We start from the raw sequence: 20510 nt of genomic DNA, 5'->3' as shown, positions 1-20510 counted from the left end.
TCTGCATTATTGTGAATATGATGTTTATTTATATCCTTCCAACATTTTAAATCAAAATTCAACGAAACTTTAAATCAACAATTCTTTTCTTGATTTTCAAATTAGAAATGAAAGCTTAACGAAAGTGTCCAGTATTTTACACATTGTTTTATATTAATATCTAACTAAGAAAGAGAATTAGCACCACAGTCTTATTGCTTGAAGACCTTCAGTCAAAATAACACAAAGCTATTGGAAGAATGTTTAAATTGGTGAGTGGAATTTACAAACAATATTACAGAACAACTTATTTTGTTGCACAGGACTGTATTGCACTTTGCAAAGTTATAAAAATCTACATGTAGGTTTATAACGAATACAAAAGACATTTCTTGGATTAACAAGCGTTAGGTGTACGAGAAAATTTAAATTTAAATTCAAAAAGTTCAGAATATATTTTGAACTTGGCAATATGAACTCAAAGGTGTAACAGTTTAATTTGAAATAAGTGAAACTTGACTGCATTGTGTATGCAAATGGTTATAATATAAAGCTGGTTATAAGCTAACTGGCGCAAAAAGCTTCAAGTATCCCTTACAGTTCTACAAGATTCACGTTTTAGCTCGTATAGAAAATGCTTCAACGAGAGCTAGGTTAAAATTAAGTTGCTAATATATATGTTTACAGAATTGGTCTATTTTATCAAGCACAAAGTTACAGCTCATCTTTTGCTTCTTGGGCGACTTCCTTGGAGTTTTTGATGATAAAAGACTTCAAATCATCCATGGAACGATTGCCTTTATATTTCGCTACTTTGTCTCCATCTTTGAAGAGAATGAGAGTTGGATAACCACCAACCTGAATGAAAAGATATGTTAATATGAAAATCAATATATAATGTATGTGCATTTAGGTCGTTACAGCAGAAGATCGAAAGCTTATGTTAAAACAGTTGAAACTAAGCTAAAGTAGCATAATAAATGCTACCTTTCAACAAAGCTTTGGGAAAATGGCAAATGACGTTGGGAAACTTTGCAACTGTTTTTGTGACTAATGTTAGCTAGAAAAGATGAGTGTTAATATGAAGACTATTATAAGATTCAAGAAAGATGTAGATGCAATAAAGGTATTACAACAACAGAAACTTAGCTAAAGTTGTAGAAATGGCAGAATAAATACTACTTTTTATCAGTGCGCTGGGAGAAATTGCAAATGGCCAACTGCGTTTTTATGATTAATGCTACAATGGTTAGCTAGACAAGATGTATTATCATGTATGTTAATATGAAAATCACAAAGAGATCTAAATTAAAGATAAAAACTGAGCTTGTCGAATAAATACTGTTTTTAACACTATGTTAGGAAAAATTAAAAATGGCCAATTGTGTTTTTGTGATTAATGCTGTTACTTTTAGCCAGAAGTGAATTTGGTTTCTAATTTTAAACACAACACTTTAAAACAAAAGTCATTACCTCAAACGCTTGGCAGATGTGGTTATATTCTGTGCAGTCGATTTTTGCAATTTTTACCGGGGACTCAACTTCAGAAAAATCTGAGACAGCCAGATCTTCCCAGGTTGGAGCAAGTCTCTTGCAGTATCCGCACCAAGGAGCATAGAACATCACGAATGTTACATCAAGCGCAATATTGAAGTCAAAGTCTTTGCCAGTAAGTACAAGCACAGGTGTGGTCTGGTGGAAGGCAGGAAATAAAGTCTTTTGTTTGCTGGTATAATTAATTACTTAATGAAGTTATTCATAGGCAACCGCAGGTGTAACAAAGTATAGGGTTTTATAAAACATGCTAGAAACTTTTTAAGGAAGCAATTCATTTTTTTGTACTGTTTTAGTTCTGTTTTCTATACTGTTTATTCTATAACATAATAATAACTTTGTTTGTCTCTTCGAATACGGTAGCGAATATTTAGAAATATTTTAAACAGAATAACAGGACAAATAAGAACAGTTGTTAAAACACGCTTACATTTAAAAACAAATTTACATTTTATTGGAATAAATAGGCGAGCCCGCTGCACCTATCTGGGTAAGGTCCTAGAGGATCTAGGATTTAGGCCAGATTTACCCTTTACCCAACAGCCAAACTGCTTTGTACCAGGTCTAAAAGGAACATGCCAGGGAACACTACGTCACCAGTGTGACCAAGTCCCAAAGTTCATACTTTAATAAAAATAATCTGCTTAAAATATTAAAAGTAAATTGTCAACACACCGGTTCTTGTTCTTTTGGTTCCTCCTGGAAAACCGGTACTGGCTTGGGAGGAGCGGGTTTTGGAGGAGCCTTATCTTCAACTGGAGGAGGAGGAGCTTCTCCAGTCGTCATTTCCGTGATGAACCTCTCGAAACTATCGATGTCACGACCACTCTGTAATACACAAGTGTTTTAATACATACGTAAAGCAGTATGTTAGAGGTCCCTGCTGTACATGTGATGTCACCCCAACTTTTGTAACAAGGTGATATCGTGGCTATGGCTTACATGCCAGCATTGTAACTAAAGTGTTCCCGGTTTGATACTAATACTGATCGGCGTATGTGTCCTTGAGCAAGGCACTTAGCGAACATTGCTCCAACCAAGTGGTCACTAATCGGTTGTCCAAATTATAAGCGATATGAAAGTAACAATCCCAAAAAAATTGTTAGGTGTATAGTATATATGAATAAGATAACTCATTTAAAAATGTTTTGCTGGTAAAACTAATATTTGAAAATAAAAATATTATAAATATGTTCTTTTAGATGAATTACAACAATACAGTAATTGAGCAATGCTTCAAGGGGCATGAGATCAATTAGTTTGAGAATACCGGTACTTTATTGTTAATCAACAGACCCTAATAGATTGTAAGTGGTTGGTTAAGTAGCGAACTTTGTAGACATTTTCCATATTATATTGATTTTGTAAAGGTTTTTATTCAAGTGGTAACACCAACTACTATGCTAATATATGCGGTTTTCTATATAGTAGGGTCGGGGTGGGGAAAGATAGGACACCTTTTTCGTTCTATTTTCTTGTCTCATTTAATAGTAAACATAGAACATTCAAAGAAGAAAAACTTCCATAGATCGTTTTAATTGTTTAATACACAATCAGGATATTTAGATATTATGTGCTAAAGGTATTCCGTCTTCCCCTACAGTACTATATAATGCAGCTTTAATGTAACTTACTTTATCATTGCATGGCCGAAAACGACAGTCTTTATCACACGGGTTTAACACCCCGTGCCAGTTCACGAGTTGCTATGTATGTGATTTTTATTTTGACTTTTTGATTTTTTTTATGTTTACAGGCAGGCATGCTGACCACTATGCCACGGCGCCGGACAACTTTATTGGTATATTTTATTCAATGCAGAAGTGTAGACAATTTACCTGATACTTCTTCACTACTTGTCCATTGTTAAACCACAGCAATGTTGGATATCCACGCACTTCATGTTTAGAACATACAGACTTCTGAACTGTGCAATCAACCTGTGTATAACAAACCAATGAAAATGTGCTTCGATTCCACATAATATAGGTTATTATGTGGATATCTAAAGTCTAAACATTACATGTTAAGTTTTTGTACAACTTATTCAACCACCAAGCAAATAAATACTGATTTTAATAATAATAGAATTTATTGGTCTGTTCAATTACGGTGGCAAAGATTTAGAAATATTTTAAACGAAAAGACAGGATATAGAGACAAACAACAGTTGTTAAAACACCTTTATAGTTGATAAAATATTTACATTTAGATGGAAGATAATAAGCGGTGGCTACACCTTTCGGTAACTAGCATCTGAATAATAGGCTAAAACTGAGTTAATATAATAGGCTAAAAAAAGTCCTACGGCATACTACCCTTTAGAAAGTAAAAACACACCAATATAGAATAGACTGATGTTAAAAATATGTAAATAAATACGGTCTTTTTGCTCTTGATAAAAAGCATCCACGTAATGCTATATATTACAAAGAACCTACCCTTCCCACTTTGACATCGCCTTTGTTTTCTTCACTTGGAGTGTGAGCTTTAGCAAGTTGTGCCCACGCAGGTTCAAGTCGCTTGCAATGGCCACACCACGGTGCAAAGAACTTAATGAAATGGTGGCCAGTAGAAACATGGTTCTCAAAATTGTCTTCCGTCAGCTCATGAAGTCCATCGTTAGGAATAGAGAATTGGTTGGGGTCAGGTAAGGGGTTGACTGCAGCGATTACAAATGATTTGAGAGATTCAAAATCTCGTCCACCTTTGTAACGAAGTGAGTCTCTTGATGGATGAAACAACTTCAACCTATAAAGGTTTTAAAGGAAATAAATAAATAGGGGTATAACAGTGGTTGGCCATCAATTTAAGTTTTAAAATATAAAGACTAATGGGTGAAACTTTTCAGCAAATAAATGAATGTAACTTCTTTATTTTTGCCTGGTGAGGGAACGACAGACAGTAATTAGAATAACATAGGTGTTCTGCTATATACAATATATAGCTTAAGTTTTTTAATGAAAGAATGTAACTTACTGGCCGGAAAACGACAGTTGTTAAACACAGTGTCCTGTTTCATACACCTTGTGCCTGTTACGAATTACCAAGTATGTTACTTTGTGGGTCATTATTGTTGGTGAAATGCAAAGGGTCGAACAGAAAAAGGCAAGAATATTGTAACTGATGAATAAGATAAGCATACTAACGTTGGATAACCCATTACACCTTCATCTGAGCAGAGCTTTGTTTCTACAGTGCAATCAACCTGTAAGAAAATTGTGATCATATAAGCATGTATAAGCAAAAACAACTGCACTGAAATGAGATAGTCACATTTAAAAGGCTTTACGTCATCTGAACTCTATAGTAGGATATTGGAAATACAAGACAAAAAATGTCTCCAATATAACCAAAATATACCTTAGCAATGGAGATATCAATTTCAGAATTTCCATTGATTTCTTCAGCAAGGTTTTCCCACACTGGTTTCAACCTCTGGCAGTGTCCACACCTGGTGAATGGTCATGATATATATTGAATATATACATTTAATAATGCAAAATTAGACACACAAAACTAAACATATCAATACTAAATGTGTTTTTTGTATTTTTTTATGCTTTTTTTTGCAGAGGCAATGCCATTTGGGTGAAATATATATCTCTAATACAACAGTTGGTTGGACTTGATTTTTGTCTGTTACATTTATGTGTGTTATGGACTATGGTAGATTATTTATGACTAATATAAAGGTTTTTTTACCATGGAGCATAAAACATGATGAAGTGTTTTTGATCCGCCACCAATTCTTTAAATGTGGCTTCTGAATAAAGTGTCTCATCAGTTCGTTGTGCGGGTTCGTCGCATTTAGACGTCGCAAAAACAGAAATGAGAACCAAAACTAATGAAATTCTCATGATTGCAGTTTGTTAGCTAATCAAGAATTGAGAATTTCTGGTAAAACAAGAAAATCCCGTATTATTTTACCCGTGTATTGACCAGGACTCGACATAATGCGGTAGTTTTAAGAATAAATGCACGCACGTTTACACGTATATAAATATTTAAAATATACTCAATAGAAAATGACCTTACCCCTGTACTATTTATGCGAATGACCGCTGCAATAAAAACCGCGCATGTTTAAGAATATATATTTGCATTAAATTAGCCCCGAAAACAAATATGTAAAAACCCTGGTTGTATACGAAATCCAGTTTTTCAAGAAAATATAAACATCTATGGTAAAACGTCGTACTTTTACTTTTCAGTTTCCTTTACATCTGTAACATCTGCTTGACAAAGCAAGTCCGATGTATCACCATTTCTCAGCTTTACCATGCACTAACTGCTCTCACAACAAATTAAGGACGCTATCGCTTTCGTATCGTTGACTAGAGTGGACATAACTCAATTTAAACGTGGCGAAAACTTTAAAAAGTGATTGAAAAAGGCAGCTTTGCATTTGAAAAAAGGCAACTTTCAATCTGATTCGGGTTACGCTAACTATAATGTTAAAGTGCTCGTTAGCATGATTAGTTTTGCATTGGTAGATCATGTTGCACACTTTCGTTTATACTCGTATTATGACAAATTATGTTTCGTTTATACTGGTATTATATAACGTAATAGCGCGTATACATTTACAATATTTATCGTATTTTACACAGCATCTAATATAGCGTATACGTAATTTAAATTTGTTGCTGCATCTTTGGAATTCAAGTTTCTTTTTACCAAGAAACGAAAGGAACCGGAGTAAAAATGGTTGCAATAGATAACGTTGACGCTTTGCAAACCTGGCTGACAAAGAAGTTATCCCCTGTGTAAGTTATTTGTATTAATCATGTATTCAATTGCCATACTCTATAGCTGCTTAATTATGGCATATTCTTTATATTAGAGAAATATTTGTATAGCTGTTAACCATCAGTATAATGATTTGGTTGCGAAAACAATTTTAGCAACCACCGGAAAAAGTATATCTTGGAACCCTTTTTTACCATTTACCACCTAAATGAAAATGTTTAAAATTTTTTAACCTTCTCTATGGAAATTGTTACTATGCTATATAAATAGCTAAATTAAACTACATTCTACATAATAGTTGTGATGCGGATCCTAAGGCCCTTGCCAAGTACGTTGTAGCTTTGGTTAAGAAAGAAAAAAGTCAAGATGATTTGAAAACTTTATGCAAAGAGCAGTTGGATGTTTTTCTTCAAAAGGGTGAGTTTGCTTGTAAGACTTAAAATTTAGTCTGCAGAATATGACAGTTCCTGACAAAATCTCGCGTTACAAAGCAGTTGTTTTTCGTATGTGCTCGTGCTATGATCAACAATCGACATGCAAAGCACATACATTTCTAATCTATATAGGAAATCCTTCTTTTTGGAAAACATAATTTTCTTTTTAATTTTTTCCACTTTTTAATTAGTGGGGGGCATGGTGCAAATTACAACGTATTGACGTGCATAACCAAAAATTTGTAAACAAAATCGCTCGTGCCCCTGCCATACTCTGCAGACTAACTTCAAACTACACAACACAATTTCACTTGGGTTATTCCAGACTATGTTATACATAAAGAGATAAAACAATTACCATTAGTTTTAGGCAACTGTTTTTAAAAATGTTTTTTATATATATATTTATAGGCCAATTTTTTCTATGTTGTACACAAAGAGTTAAACAATTACCACTAGTTTGAGGCTATTGTTTTTTTAAAAACCTTTCAATATATATTTTTATAGCCAAGTTTTTTTTCAGAGACGGATGCTTTTGTTTCTGCATTATTTGAAGCTTTGACTTCCAAATCTTACATTAAAGAAGAATCAATCACGAATGTTCAAACTGAGGTAAATAGGCTAGTTATTTGTCTTCAGTAAAACAATTAAAACATATGTCGCACTTAAATCTTTATTCCACACTGGCACACTATGTTTTCATAAATATATATTACATAAAACTTTTAAAAAGCTAAATAGGAGGATACTAGTTTTGGTAATAATAATAATATGTAGAAATAATAAGTTAAGTGTCAGTGTGTCATTTACAATATGACTGTCATGTTTTGATAAGTTTTTAATGTCCACTTAACACTCTGGCAACATTTATTTAAATATAAACTTCAGTTTTTGATGCCTACATAACGGTCTCGCAAAATTTATTCAAATTACCCCAAAAGGTTCATCGCAAATCAAGTTCAAATGACAAGCAGAAGGAAAATTCTCGTTCCCATCGAACAAAATCACGTTCCAGGTCCCCACATAGAGTTCGCAGCCAAGAGTGAGTTATTCGTGATAAACATTGTTGGTTTTAATACTGCTTATCGAACACTATGCACAGCTATATGAACAATACACTTAAAAAAGCATTGCGTTACTTACATTACATCAGAATTATCTGTTGATTTGCCTAATATTGTCTGTAAAGGTCACGTTTTTTATTCAAAGCATTATTTTTTTTATTTTTTTTAATATTCGTTATATTGATATACACCATTTATAGCATAAGTTGCACTTTAAGATTTGACTTGCAGCATATGGTGTATAAATACCTGAATTGCTTGATTTCCACTTTATAATATTTACATTATATATAAATAATTCTTGCAGTATTGTTTTTAATAATTTGATATATCCTACAGTGGTCGAAGGTACAACGATGATAGAAGAAATAGGAGAAGGTCACCCATGGCCAGTCACAGGTAACTATTTTATCATCCCATTACTGACTACTGGGTTGGAGCAATCGCTGTTAAGTGTCTTGCCCAAGGACACATACGCCCACAATGGTGGCAGCGATGAGCCTTGAACCCTTTACCTCTGAGAAGCAGGGGTCCAAACTGCTATGCGACGGTGCTGGGTATCATAGCTTATGTTATAGGTTAGGGGTGTTTGGGGTGACTCTGATATGTCACTTATTGTGTAATAGGGTGGCATCATAGCTACTCTAGTGTTATTTTTCACACTACAGTTTAATATTATACTTTGCTTTTAAATGTCAATACAAACCAGTAGAGCCAAAATAATACAGTATTCACCTCATTATTCAACAAGGTGCCCTATCTATACATTAACTGAACTTTTTTAATATCACCCCAGGTTTTTGCAAACATCTTATATATTTATATACAATTTCAAACATATTATTGCCAAACCTGGGGTGGCAGGGTATGCATGCCTACCCTGGAATTTTTTGGATACCATAATCAATATACATTAGAAACAATAGGTTTTTTTCTTTAATAAGGTTGTGCTTTCAACTATTTCTGCCTCTCCTGCTTTTCAAAAATTTGGTGTCTATATATAGTCTTAAATAATAATATGGTTTCGAACAGACATCAAAGTAACAGGCGACAACGTAGTCGTTCATCTTCACCAATAGCTCGATCATCAAGAAGTTCTGTTTCGCCAGTTCATAAACGAAGGTAATATTTATATTTTTTGTATTTCTATTCTGTTTTTTTGTAAGTAACGTCTCTGTCAAGGAAATGGGATTTAGGCCAGATTTGGCCCATTACCCCCACACCCTGAAAGCCCATTCAAGTTGCATGCGACCGGTGCTTCATCTCGACTCCATCGACAGCACAGTCCAATTGCATTGGCGATGCAGAGTCTAAATATTTTGTGTAATAAGCTTCTAATCTTTTATGGGTGAAGTCATACAACAAGGCATGCCAAGAGCATTGAATTTAGGGCAGAGTTTGTCCATATTTTATGCTTATTACTTTGGTGTAATGCTTCTCTATATTATATAGGTGAAGTCATACAACAAGACGTGCAAAGGAACCTGAAACTTAGGGCATAGTTTACCCATATGCTATTCTAGTCTTTTGCAAACTATTGTATGTTTTTTAAACAAATACTGAAGTTAAGCTATTTATATTGTTAAAAGTAGTGTTTCTATTCTATTTGGGTTGAGGTTTTATTTTTGGCCACATATCTGTTAAGTGGGCCACAGTTGGCCCATTACACCAAAAGCTGTTTTAGAAATGTAATTTTCTAATGTTACAAGTTTTGTCAATCAGGTCTCATCGTTCTTCACCAAGACAGTCAAGATCCCCCATTCGTAGAAAAAGGTAACAAACTTTAATGTTATTTACATGCTTAGGGTTTGTACTTGTTAGTATGCTTTTGTGTGCATTTTAACTAACTAAATAATTTCCAAAAACAAATGCAAAACACGATTGAATCTCAAAATGTACAATCTAGAGGTTTTAACTGAATGATGAAATGTGGTACAGTTACATTCTTCTATTTAAACTCTGGATTAATTTTTTTGTGTAGGAATTCTTTTTCTTTGATGATGGCATTTGGCGCGTGTATAAATCTAAGTTGAGATTTCTTAGCATGATGGTTAAAAATAATACTTTCATACATTAATAAGCTTAAACGAGTAGTTCAACATTCATTTTACCATTTTCTACGAATTTTGGGTTTGCATAAAATTTTAACGGTGCATTAGAGATTAAAAAATATTATATGGCATTCATAATTAAAAATATGCAGCCTTCATGTTTTCCAAAAAGTTTGACCCCAAATATATAAATTATAATTTTTCCCCCTTTCCCGTTTTTCGCTTGCGTGTACTGTTGCGTTACATTCCCTGATAAAGTCTCGCCAAATGGCAGATGAAACGTTGGAAATATATACTCTGTTTTTATACCGGATGAGCTGCTAAAATATTATTAATAAATTATAATTTCAGGATCCGAAAATCCTCTTCTCCTGCTCAAGCAAGTGAGAACTCCCAATCAAAAGATGGGAACCAAAAGTCTTATTCAAGTGAAACTAAAGAGAAGAAAGAAAGATGTTGGGATTATGATCGTAAGTTGGTGTATTTGTAGTTGTACAAGTTGTAATGTTTTATTTAGGTTTTTATATGCAAGTATATTTAAAATACTGTTGTTGGTGTAAGTATGCAGTTAATTTTAAAAAGTTGTTTTATGCAGCTTTAATAAGTTCAATGAAAAGTTCCCAAATTTTGCAAGAATCTGTATCTGTCCAAGCAGTTGGTTTCAAAACTTAAGTTTTGCATTGCTGTAAATAATGCTGTTTTTTATTAAGAAGTTTCCCTTGTCCTGCCACATAGCACAGTTGGTTAGCGCGCATGCATGTAACCCTGAGGTAAAAGGTTCAAAGCTCTTCACTGCTACCATTGTGGGTGTATGTGTCCATGGGCAAGACACTTAACAACAATTTCTCCAACCCAGTGGTCACTAATGGGTTGTTCAAATTATTAGCCCCACATAAAAAAAATCCTCAAAATATAATCACCCACAAAGTTACATACTTGGTAACTCTGAGGCTGTTATAACGACTGTTTTCTGGCCAAAGGAAGATAAAGTATTCATTTATCCATTGCTGTAATACTAATATAGTGACTAATGCTTAACTCCAGAGAAAGGATTCTGTATGAAAGGAGACTCCTGTCCTTACGATCATGGCACAGATGCTGTTGTAGTTGATGACATCTCAATAACATCTCCTACTCGGAAAAACGCGAACGAAGCTACGAACATAGACACCCGTTTGCCACCTCCTATAGCCCATACCAACATTGAACCATTGCAACACCTCATACCAAGACTGCCAATATCCATGCCTATGCCTATACCACCTGTGGTAAGATTAACTACACAATTATTTGACAGAATATTAAGTGTATGTATTAATGTATTCTATATGAATGAGTTTCTTGTAAAAAAAAAGGGATTTTATGAGTGTATGTATTAATGTGTTCTATTCTATATGTGTGAGTTCCTTGTCAAACAACATATGATTTTATGAGTGTATGTATTAATGTATTCTATTCTATATGAGTAAGTTCCTCGTCAAAAAACCTGGGATTTTATAAATGTATGTATTAATGTATTCTATTCTATATGAGTGAGTTCCTCGTCAAAAAAACTGGGATTTTATAAATGTATTACTCAATGTATTCTATTCTATATTTGTGGTCCCTTGTCAAAGGACCTGGGATTTTGTCCACAGTTTGCAGATTTTTTTATAATCATTAAAAGTGTATGTAAGGATAAAAATATAACAGAAAACTAGTTAAAAGTTACATTAAACAACTTGGGTTTTCTTCTGCTTTAAGATAATCAACTTTTTCTTCTACAATAAATACTATTCATATTACCACATTATCCACATATATCTGATTTTCAAGTAATATAGTACTGTGGGGAAAGATGGGACACCTTCAGTACGTAACATCCAAATACCATGATCGAGTTTTAAACAATCAACAACCGTCTATAGAAGCCATGAGGATACGGTTTTATAATTTTGAAATGTTTTTGTTTCCTACCAAATGTTACGAGAAAATAGAATGAAAAGGTGTCTTATCTCCCTCCACCCTGCTATACCCTTTCTTTTATACAAAGCTTAAATTTAACAAAACCGAGTAACAATGAACAACATTAAGTTAACCATTTCAGCAACTTAAATACTCAATAAATATAAACACTTCTACATTTATTTCCAGATGCCCCCCATGTCATTACCCCCACCCCATATTCTACACCAGTTCCCACCCCCACCTCTTAACCTTAGACCAAGCAACCCTAACATTATGCCTCCACAACGTAAGTTAAACTTTTTTTTTTTTTAAATATTATGAAATTTAGCTGATTGTCTTCTATTTATTGTGTTTAATTCTCAAAAATTGAAATGTTTTTTTTGTTTTTCTGTGCTTTTCATGGTTCACTAGGACTTTTTTCATAGTTAAATTTTAGGTGTTTTCCACAATTCAGGGTTGTTTTTTCTGTTATGTTTTTTCACCCTTTCTGTTGTTTTTTAGTTAATTTTATTTTTGGCTGTAATTGAAATTTAGGTGTTTTCCCCAATTTAATGTTTTTTTCTCTGCAATTTACATATCTTTTCTACTCTTTCTGTTCTTTTGCAGGATTACCATGATTTTGCCATAGTTATAATTTAGGTGTTTTCTCCAATCAAGTGTACCTGTTGCAATACCCTTTAAATGCTTGTTTTAATCTAAAAGTATGATTAATACCTATGCTTCTATTTTATATTCCACCAATGCCATATAAGACTCTGATGTATCCCATTTTTAAAACCATTTACCACATTAAGGTGGCTGTACACAGTATCCGGCGTGCGAATTCGCTTGCGAAGTCGTATGCAAACCCATTACCAAGTTCCACATGCGGCAGCGAAATCCGGACAAAACAGACGAATTCCGGATACTGTGATAAGCCACTATAACTATTCTAAAACGCAATTTAAAATCGCTTTTTACTAAATATTCAATAAAAGTGTTCATAACAATTTACAATTTGGCAAATATACCCTCATGCTCAAGATCCTAATTTCCTATTACTACAAATTTTACAAAACAAGTAATATATATTAATATATTATTATAGCCCAGCCTTATAACCCAGAAGCCCCTGCATTACACGGGATACAAAACCAACAAAATCCAGCAATCAACATCTCCAATAGTAAGTTATGAAGACATTTTTACTCTTACCATTCGATTGACAGTGAGCATGAACTTAACCTTTGATTTTGATAAAAACCTTATAAAAAAAGTTGACAAAACCTTATAAATTAAGCAGTTACTTTCGTATGTATGTGTGATAACTTGACAATGGGATGATCTTTTAAAGTTTGATTTGCCTAAAAATGTTTATAACATATGATATTTTTTGGTAAAAACCTTATAAATATAAACATTTAAGCCTGTATTTAAAACACCTATGTGATAACTTGACAGTGAACGTGATCTTTTAACGTTTAAATTGCTTAAAAAAAGTTTATATTAATGATTTTTCTTTGGTAAAAAACTTTCAAATAAAAACGTTTATTTTTATATGTAAAAAACACCTATGTGATAACTTGACAGTGAGCATGATCTTTTAAAGTTTGATTTGCCTAAAAAAGTTAAAATGTATGATGTGTTTCTTTGGTAAAAACCTTATAAATTAAGCATTTACTTTTGTATGTAAAAACATTCATGTGATAACTTGACAGTGAGCATGAGGTTTTTTATCTTTAACGTAAATATTTTCAAAGCTTTCCAGAAGAAGCCTGATCAAGATAATGATTCAATGAAACGACCTTTCCATAGAACTGCAGGTACAACTTCTGGTGTATTTATGTTTTTCTGTTGTTTTTCTCTATTAGTTTTATGAATTACTGTATGACTGAATTAGCATTTCTATATATATTATGGGTGGGAATAATGGGATACTTTTATCACATAATATCCAAATATTGTGGTCGTATTTTAAACAATTAACAGTGGTATTATGGGAATATTGGGAATTGTGAGGATATGGTTTTATTATTCTTTGAATGTTCTTTGTTTACTAACAAGTTGGACTAGAAAATAGAATGAAAATGTGTACCATCTTCCCCCACCCTACTATATATACTTTTTTAATCATTGAAATTATGTACAAACAAATGTATAGCCTACTTTATACTGTATACACTGCATCATTGAATGCTTTTTATTATGCTTATCATTCAACAGGCAATCGAACCATCATTGTAAAGAAGATTCCACCTTCATTAAACAACATCACTAAACTTAATGAACATTTCACTAAGTTTGGCTCAATCAATAATATACAGGTAAAACCCCTATTTCGGTTTGCTAAATACTGTTGTAGTTTGTATGTCTAGATCATTAACTGCTTACAATAGATATGTTTGACTCCTTTTTGCGGCATGCTTATGTTGACAGTCATACTTTTAGTATATAGGTTAAATGACATTGTGTGATTTGATGTATGCTTCCCTGTAGGATCCCTCTGCCATATGACATAAAACAATGTGACAGAAAGATTTATGTCTGTCAAAAGTGCTGTCTATCAATAGAGCTAAGTCTATCAAAAGAGCTATGTCTATCAAAAGAGCTATGTCTATCAAAAGAGCTATGTCAATCAAAAGTGATATGTCTCTCAAAAGTGATATGTCAATCAAAAGAGCAATGTCCACCAAAAGAGCTATGTCCACCAAAAGAGCTATGTCCACCAAAAGAGATATGTCCACCAAAAGAGATATGTCTATCAAAAGAGTTATGTCTATCAAAAGAGTTATGTCTATCAAAAGAGCCATGTTTATCAAAAGAGCTATTTCAATCAAAAGAGCTATGCCAGTCAAATAACTTACACACATTAAATAAAGACTATTCCTTTTACCCCAGGTAAAGTTCAACATGCAGCCCAACCAAGCGTTAATTGAGTTCGCTCACCCTAACAGTGCCCGTGCAGCCATGCGCGATACCCATGCGATTCTCAACAATCGTTTTATTCGAGCTTTCTGGTTCAACCAGAATGAAATACAAACTGCCAACAATGAAGCTAGTGTAAGTATATCAAGTGTTTAAACAATTTTTCAACTTTGCAAACCTATTTAAACGATTTTTAACTCTTAAAACCAAAGCTATCTTACAATTTGTCAAAAACCTTCTTAAATGTTTGTTTTAAAAAAATTGTCCCAATTAAAGAAAATATTTTAAGAACCAAAAACAAGGATGAAAATAATGGAAATGTGGAAAAAAAATATTAAAATATGCAACAAAAATGTTTTAATTTATGGAAAAACACATCTAAAAACTAATAGAATTGAAATTCGACATTTTCTGGTGTAAATTAAATTATTGCAATTCATTTACTCTTTACCATTTATTTCTTCATTCTTCTTCACATTATTTCATTTTAGGCAACATCTACAATAAAAGATCGCGTTGGTTCGCTTCCAAACCCTAACCAACTCAAATATACAGCTCCTTCTATTGAGAGAAAGAAGGCAGTAAGTCTAAGTATTATGGAGCAATATAATGTATATTAGTGTGAAAGAAATCTTTTAGCATTTTTTGTAGTCTTAGGCAAAAAACTCTAATGATGTCTCGCAATACATAAAATTGCCAGAACATTTTTTTGCACTTATTTAAACATACTATTAGTGTGAAAGATATCTTTTAGCACTTTTTGTGATCTTAAGCAAAAAACTCAATGTAGCAGCAACAAAAACCCTGTATATTGTATTCGCTGAATTTAAAGCTAGAATTCTACAAATGTTGACACCACATGCATCTGCATCTATATACAGAGTATCCACCCAATTTCATTCTTTTGGTGATTTTTTTCTTACATAGTCTATGCAATTGGCAATATATAACAGCGTTTTAAGTAACTTGTTTAAATGCACATTTAGGAATGTTAGGGATATGATGACAGTTTTAAAATTTTTCTCGAATTTGAATTTAATGGTTTTGTTAATATGTTAAATATTATTTTTGTTGCAGAACGCAGACGTCAATGTTACACGTACAATCACTAACCCTCTAGCTCCACCTGCTGCTGAAAAAACAGACAAACCAAACACTGATGCTGCCACCGTCGAAGCTAAGAAAGCGGTAATTTTAAATTCTTTCAAAATCATTTTACTAATTCTAGGCTATATATGTAATGTCTTAAAGCGAGGTAGGCTGTAGGACCTTGGATTTAGGCAAGAGTTGACCTGTACTCTGTGTATTTCGGCCAGAGTTTTTACCTAAGCATTTTTACCTTGAATGCCATATATTTTTTTCTTTTGTTTTTATAAAAAAATTATTTCCCAAAATTTTATATGAAATTTTACTTTTTAAATTTTTTAATAAAATTTATTTAAAAGGTGATTGCTGCTCGCAACTCGATGAGGCAGAAGAGCCAACAGCGTCAACGACTTGTTCTGCAGAAGAAGATGGAATTACAGAAGAAAAAGAGAGGACTCTTGCAGAAACAAGTGGAGCAACAGAAAGTAATGTTTTAATTTAAACTATTGGCAGTTTTAAGTATTTTATAAATTTAAACAAAACCATTTACTATATGCATACTGTATATTTAATAAAGAGAAAGTGTTTTTAAGTATTTTATGAAAAAAATAAAATTTTAACAAAATCCTTTGACATACTGTATATTTATTAAAGAAAATTTATTTTAAATCTAAAAACAAACTCACAGTCCCAATATATTCAATTTAGGGAGGAATACCTATAGGGCAATATATGTTTAATAAAGGCAAAATATTTTCAATTTAAAAAGGAATACCCATAGTCCCATACTGTTTATTATAGGAAAAATATTTTCAATTTAAAAAGAAATACCTATACGCCATAGGGCAATACTGTATGTTTATAAAAGAAAAAATATTTTTAATTTGAAAAGGTATATCAAAGGTAGATACCATGAGGCTATACCCTCCATAACACTTATTGCATACATTAACATGGTATATCTGCAGTTACTGCTTGCAAAGTTGGATTCAAACAAGAATATGTCTCCCAAAGAAAGGCTTGAACTTATCAAGGTATTTGGCTGTTTATTATAATATCATTTACAAATAATTACAATTTTTAATTGTCTGTCCGGCGCCGTGGCAAAGTGGTTAGCATGTTCGTCGCTGGTACCATTGTGGGCGTATGTGTCCCTGGGCAAGACACTTAACGGCAATTGCTCCGACCCAGTGGTCACTAATGGGTTGTCCAAATTATCAGTCATAAAGAATGAAAAAATCTAAAAAAAATAATCACCTACAAAGTAACATACTTTAACTCGTAAGCTGGTACGCGGTGTGTGAACACCTGTGTTATAACATACATTCATACCACTTCACAGACCCTGAAAGCTTTAACAAGTTCAACTGATATTATACGCCACGAGAAACCATCAAAAGTTGAAGTTGCTATTAAACAAAGCCAGGTATTTTTAAAAATGTTCATAAAAAAATGTTTAATATCTATTTTTTTAATTTTACAAATTTAAAAATGTTTATAAAAAACTTTTTTAAGAAGGTTTAAATGAAAATTTTTTAATTAGTTTAATGAAAAAAAATTTTAAGGAATGTAAATGAAAAAGTTTTTAAATTTTTAACAACAAAATATTAGTCTTGGCAATTTAGCCATCGTTGGTGGTGCTGTACCCCTCCACAATTGTTTCACATAAATTAACAACCCATTTGTATTATAGAAACAGAAGGACTTACTTGACGCCGAGTTAGATCTTTACAATGCTTCAACAAACGGAGAAAACACGGTTTCATTGAAACAAAAGTTAAACCAGTTGAAAGTTGAGGTAATATTATTGTTACTACTGTACTATGTATGTACAGTCGTGGCGATACACATTACAGAATAATTAGGTATTCTAGGATATTCTAGAATACTTTATTTCGAATCGTTTTGTGTTTATAAGAAAAAACGTATGAAGCCAAATTGTCCAAGCCGAAACATGTAGCAACTTTTAAAAAGAGGCTGCGAAATGTTTTCTCTAGAAAATCCCACAACCACAAGAACCTTTTTTTTCAAAATTATTAAATTTTAAAAAATTGTTTGTTTAGTTTGAGAGATGATGTATGATGACGTCATTAAACAGAATACTGCATCCCGTAATTAGATTCGAAGCTCACGGTTTTGAAATTCTGTAATGTGCAACCGTATACAATCCTGGCTATGAATTTTTTGCCATCATGTCGTTCTTTGTCTCCAGGCTAAGACAATGGGTATTGTGACGGGATACAGAGGAGGGTGGAGTCGTGGAAGAGGAGGATCCCGGATGTCATCCCGAGGAAACCATCATCGTTTTATCCGATCTGGAGCAAATCTTGATCGACGCCCGTGCGAGATACGTGTGTCCGGGTTTCAGGACACAGAGAAAGATGAAATGATTGCTCATTTTTCTGTGAGTATATTTTGGCTTGTTTCTAATGTAGTAATAATAATGCTGTGTTCATATTCTTGCATGTTGCTTCATAACAATCACTGTGATGTAATAACCATAAAATATATTAACAGCCGTCATTTAGTTATTGTTTCTACTCTATTGGGTGAAGCCCTTGTTAAGGACCTGATTTAGGCTTTTTAGTCATATTCCAACAAACAGACAGCGTATATAGATCGTCCATGCAACTAGTGTGGCCGTTGTGCCCCCAATCCAAACTTTTTTTAATGTTTAATCAGTTTCAGTTGAAATTCTCTTACTGTAGCTATGAGTGGCATAAGGTTATTTTATTATTTTGTCTTTCAAAGTGAATGTGTTTTTGTATAAGGCTAATTTGTTTGTATGAAGCCATTAAACTAATTGAACTCAGATTATGCAAGGCATTATATATATATTTATTTTTTTAATGTTTTAAAATCCGCAGTTGTCTGCTAAATGGTTTAAATCTTTTATTATTTCTTTTAGGAGTTTGGTGAAATAGACACCTTAACATATGATGAAGAAGGAATAACATGCGCTATTAAATATAAAGCAAGACAAGATGCTGAGCATGTATGTACAACTTGAACTGTTTTAATAATTTTCTGTATTAATAAACAAGAAAAACCCAGAGGTAATGGGTTCAAGGTTCTTCACTGCTACCATTGTGGGCGTATGTGTTTTTGGGCAAGACACTTGACGGCAATTGCTCCAATCCAGTGGTCATTAATGAGTTGTGCAAATTATCAGCCACACATAAAAAAATAGTCACCTATAAAGTAACATACATGGTAATTCGTAAGCTGGCATGAGATGTATGATACAGAACACTCCTGTTTAACGACTGTTGTTTTGCGGCCACGCAACTATAAAGTAAGTTACATTTATTTAATGTCATAACCATAAAATATATTATCAACTCTTGTTTAGTTAAATCACTTGACTGTACATTGTGATTAAATATTGTTTTGAATAGTTCAATTTTTTTAGGCTGCATCAAACGGAGCTTCATTTAAAGGAAGGAATTTAATCATAGTGTGGACTTCACAATCTAAACCAAACCAGGTAAACTTGTATTTATGGAGAACTTAAAACAGTAAAAACACCCATTATGAATTAGTCTTGTTTTAATCATACCATCTCTGTAATAGGTTTTTGTCTTTCTATATAATTTTAAACAAAAAAAATTGTGTTGTGTAATACTGTAATCGACACTTTTTTCTGAAAACAGCCAATTATGTCGTGTGTTAAGCAGTTTAACTCTGTTCTAATGTTTAAAGTACTTTCTTATTGAATGAATGAATGTAACTAGCTTTATCCTCGGGTGGCTCGAAAATTCGTTATAACATGGGTGTTGATACACCTCGTTCGAGCTTACGAGTTACCATGTATGTTACTTTGGGAGTGATTATTTTTTTATGTATGGCTGATAATTTTGACACCCCATTAGTGACCACTGGATTGGATCAATTGCCATGAAGTGCCCCTAAGGACACATACACCAACAATCATACTAAATGAAACAATTACTTTTGCAGAGGGATTTTACAGCTTCCTCTGACAATGGTGGTTCTGTTGAAAAAGTTGAAGCTACGATAAAAAGTGAGGTTGGTGTTGCTGCTGGAAATGATGAGGATGACAACGATGATGACGACGAAGACAATATCTCCGTTGTTGTGGACCGTGTCGAGCCGTTTACTCCTCCCCAGGATGATTACGGATACCCGATCCTTGAAGAGGAGCTAGATGAGGAGGCTTTGTTGACTGGAGGAGACATAGATGATGATGATGATGTTGTTTCAGAAGAAAGATCGTGGAGGCATTGATATCTTCTCAAGTTTTATGTCCGGATGTTGGTTGTATGCTACTAGAGACCAAAGACTAGTTCATCTGCGCTGAATATTTTCCACTAGGCAAAAAGTTGCACTGTTGGGTTTGGATATTTCTTTCTGTGACGCTGCAGCAAAATTGCGATTTGTGATTTAATTCTTCTCGTTCAAGGAACAGTATAAAATGATTTTAAAATTAGACAATAAATCGCTTGTTGTCAGGTGGAAAATGAGTTATCTTTAAAGCCATGATCAGATTTTGCCAATTGCATAACTTAACTTTCATATACACCCAGAAAAGGAAGCTAATATACTGTTGTAGCAGTCATTTAAAATTTGATTTTGTAGGGTAAGTAGGAGTAGGTAGGTTAATGCAAATGCTGTTAGGGTTGAACGTCTATTTTAAAAGAAATATTGAGGTGTGTTTAATGCAAGAAAAGACCAGTCCTGCCAATTAATATAGTGTATGTGCATACAACTCACTGGCG

The 20510-nt window shown here is 33.1% G+C and overlaps 2 protein-coding genes across 2 annotated transcripts; one reads left to right on the top strand and one right to left on the bottom strand.

Annotated features, from left to right (window-relative positions):
- Nucleotides 1-7: 7 nt before the first annotated feature.
- LOC100185741 (thioredoxin domain-containing protein 5) lies at nt 8-5753 on the bottom strand. Its single transcript, XM_002131951.5, has 9 exons — nt 5735-5753; nt 5239-5430; nt 4897-4987; nt 4683-4741; nt 3975-4284; nt 3372-3473; nt 2209-2361; nt 1453-1671; nt 8-837 (listed from the first exon to the last, which is right to left on the bottom strand). Exons 2-9 carry the CDS (start codon nt 5391-5393, stop codon nt 694-696), a joined length of 1233 nt encoding a protein of 410 aa, XP_002131987.1. The 5' UTR covers nt 5394-5430; nt 5735-5753; the 3' UTR covers nt 8-693.
- Nucleotides 5754-6147: 394 nt separating this feature from the next.
- Nucleotides 6148-20252, top strand: zf(c3h)-9 (zinc finger protein). The gene is given in 24 exon segments (NM_001078440.1): nt 6148-6302; nt 6584-6702; nt 7243-7331; nt 7661-7761; nt 8123-8182; nt 8816-8905; nt 9506-9556; nt 10186-10304; nt 10879-11102; nt 11968-12067; nt 12869-12946; nt 13521-13583; nt 13984-14084; nt 14659-14820; nt 15177-15266; nt 15763-15873; nt 16131-16256; nt 16740-16805; nt 17114-17197; nt 17465-17569; nt 17984-18175; nt 18680-18766; nt 19184-19258; nt 19732-20252. Coding segments are annotated over 24 exon segments (2643 nt in total). The 5' UTR covers nt 6148-6240; the 3' UTR covers nt 20020-20252.
- The last annotated feature ends 258 nt before the right edge of the window (nt 20253-20510 follow it).

This window comes from Ciona intestinalis, chromosome 14, assembly GCF_000224145.3.
Source record: "Ciona intestinalis chromosome 14, KH, whole genome shotgun sequence".
Taxonomy (NCBI): domain Eukaryota; kingdom Metazoa; phylum Chordata; class Ascidiacea; order Phlebobranchia; family Cionidae; genus Ciona; species Ciona intestinalis.
This window is presented reverse-complemented; position numbering and strand designations above follow the sequence as displayed.

What these genes read in the sequence shown, in the direction of transcription:
- LOC100185741 (XM_002131951.5), bottom strand. Translation starts at nt 5,393, where the DNA reads ATGAGAATTTCATTAGTTTTGGTTCTCATTTCTGTTTTTGCGACGTCT. An exon ending in TTGATATCTCCATTGCTAAG is followed by an intron (nt 4,742 to 4,896) that starts GTATATTTTGGT and finishes ATTTTCTTACAG; the next exon opens with GTTGATTGCACTGTAGAAAC. An exon ending in AAGTAGTGAAGAAGTATCAG is followed by an intron (nt 2,362 to 3,371) that starts GTAAATTGTCTA and finishes TGTGTATTACAG; the next exon opens with AGTGGTCGTGACATCGATAG.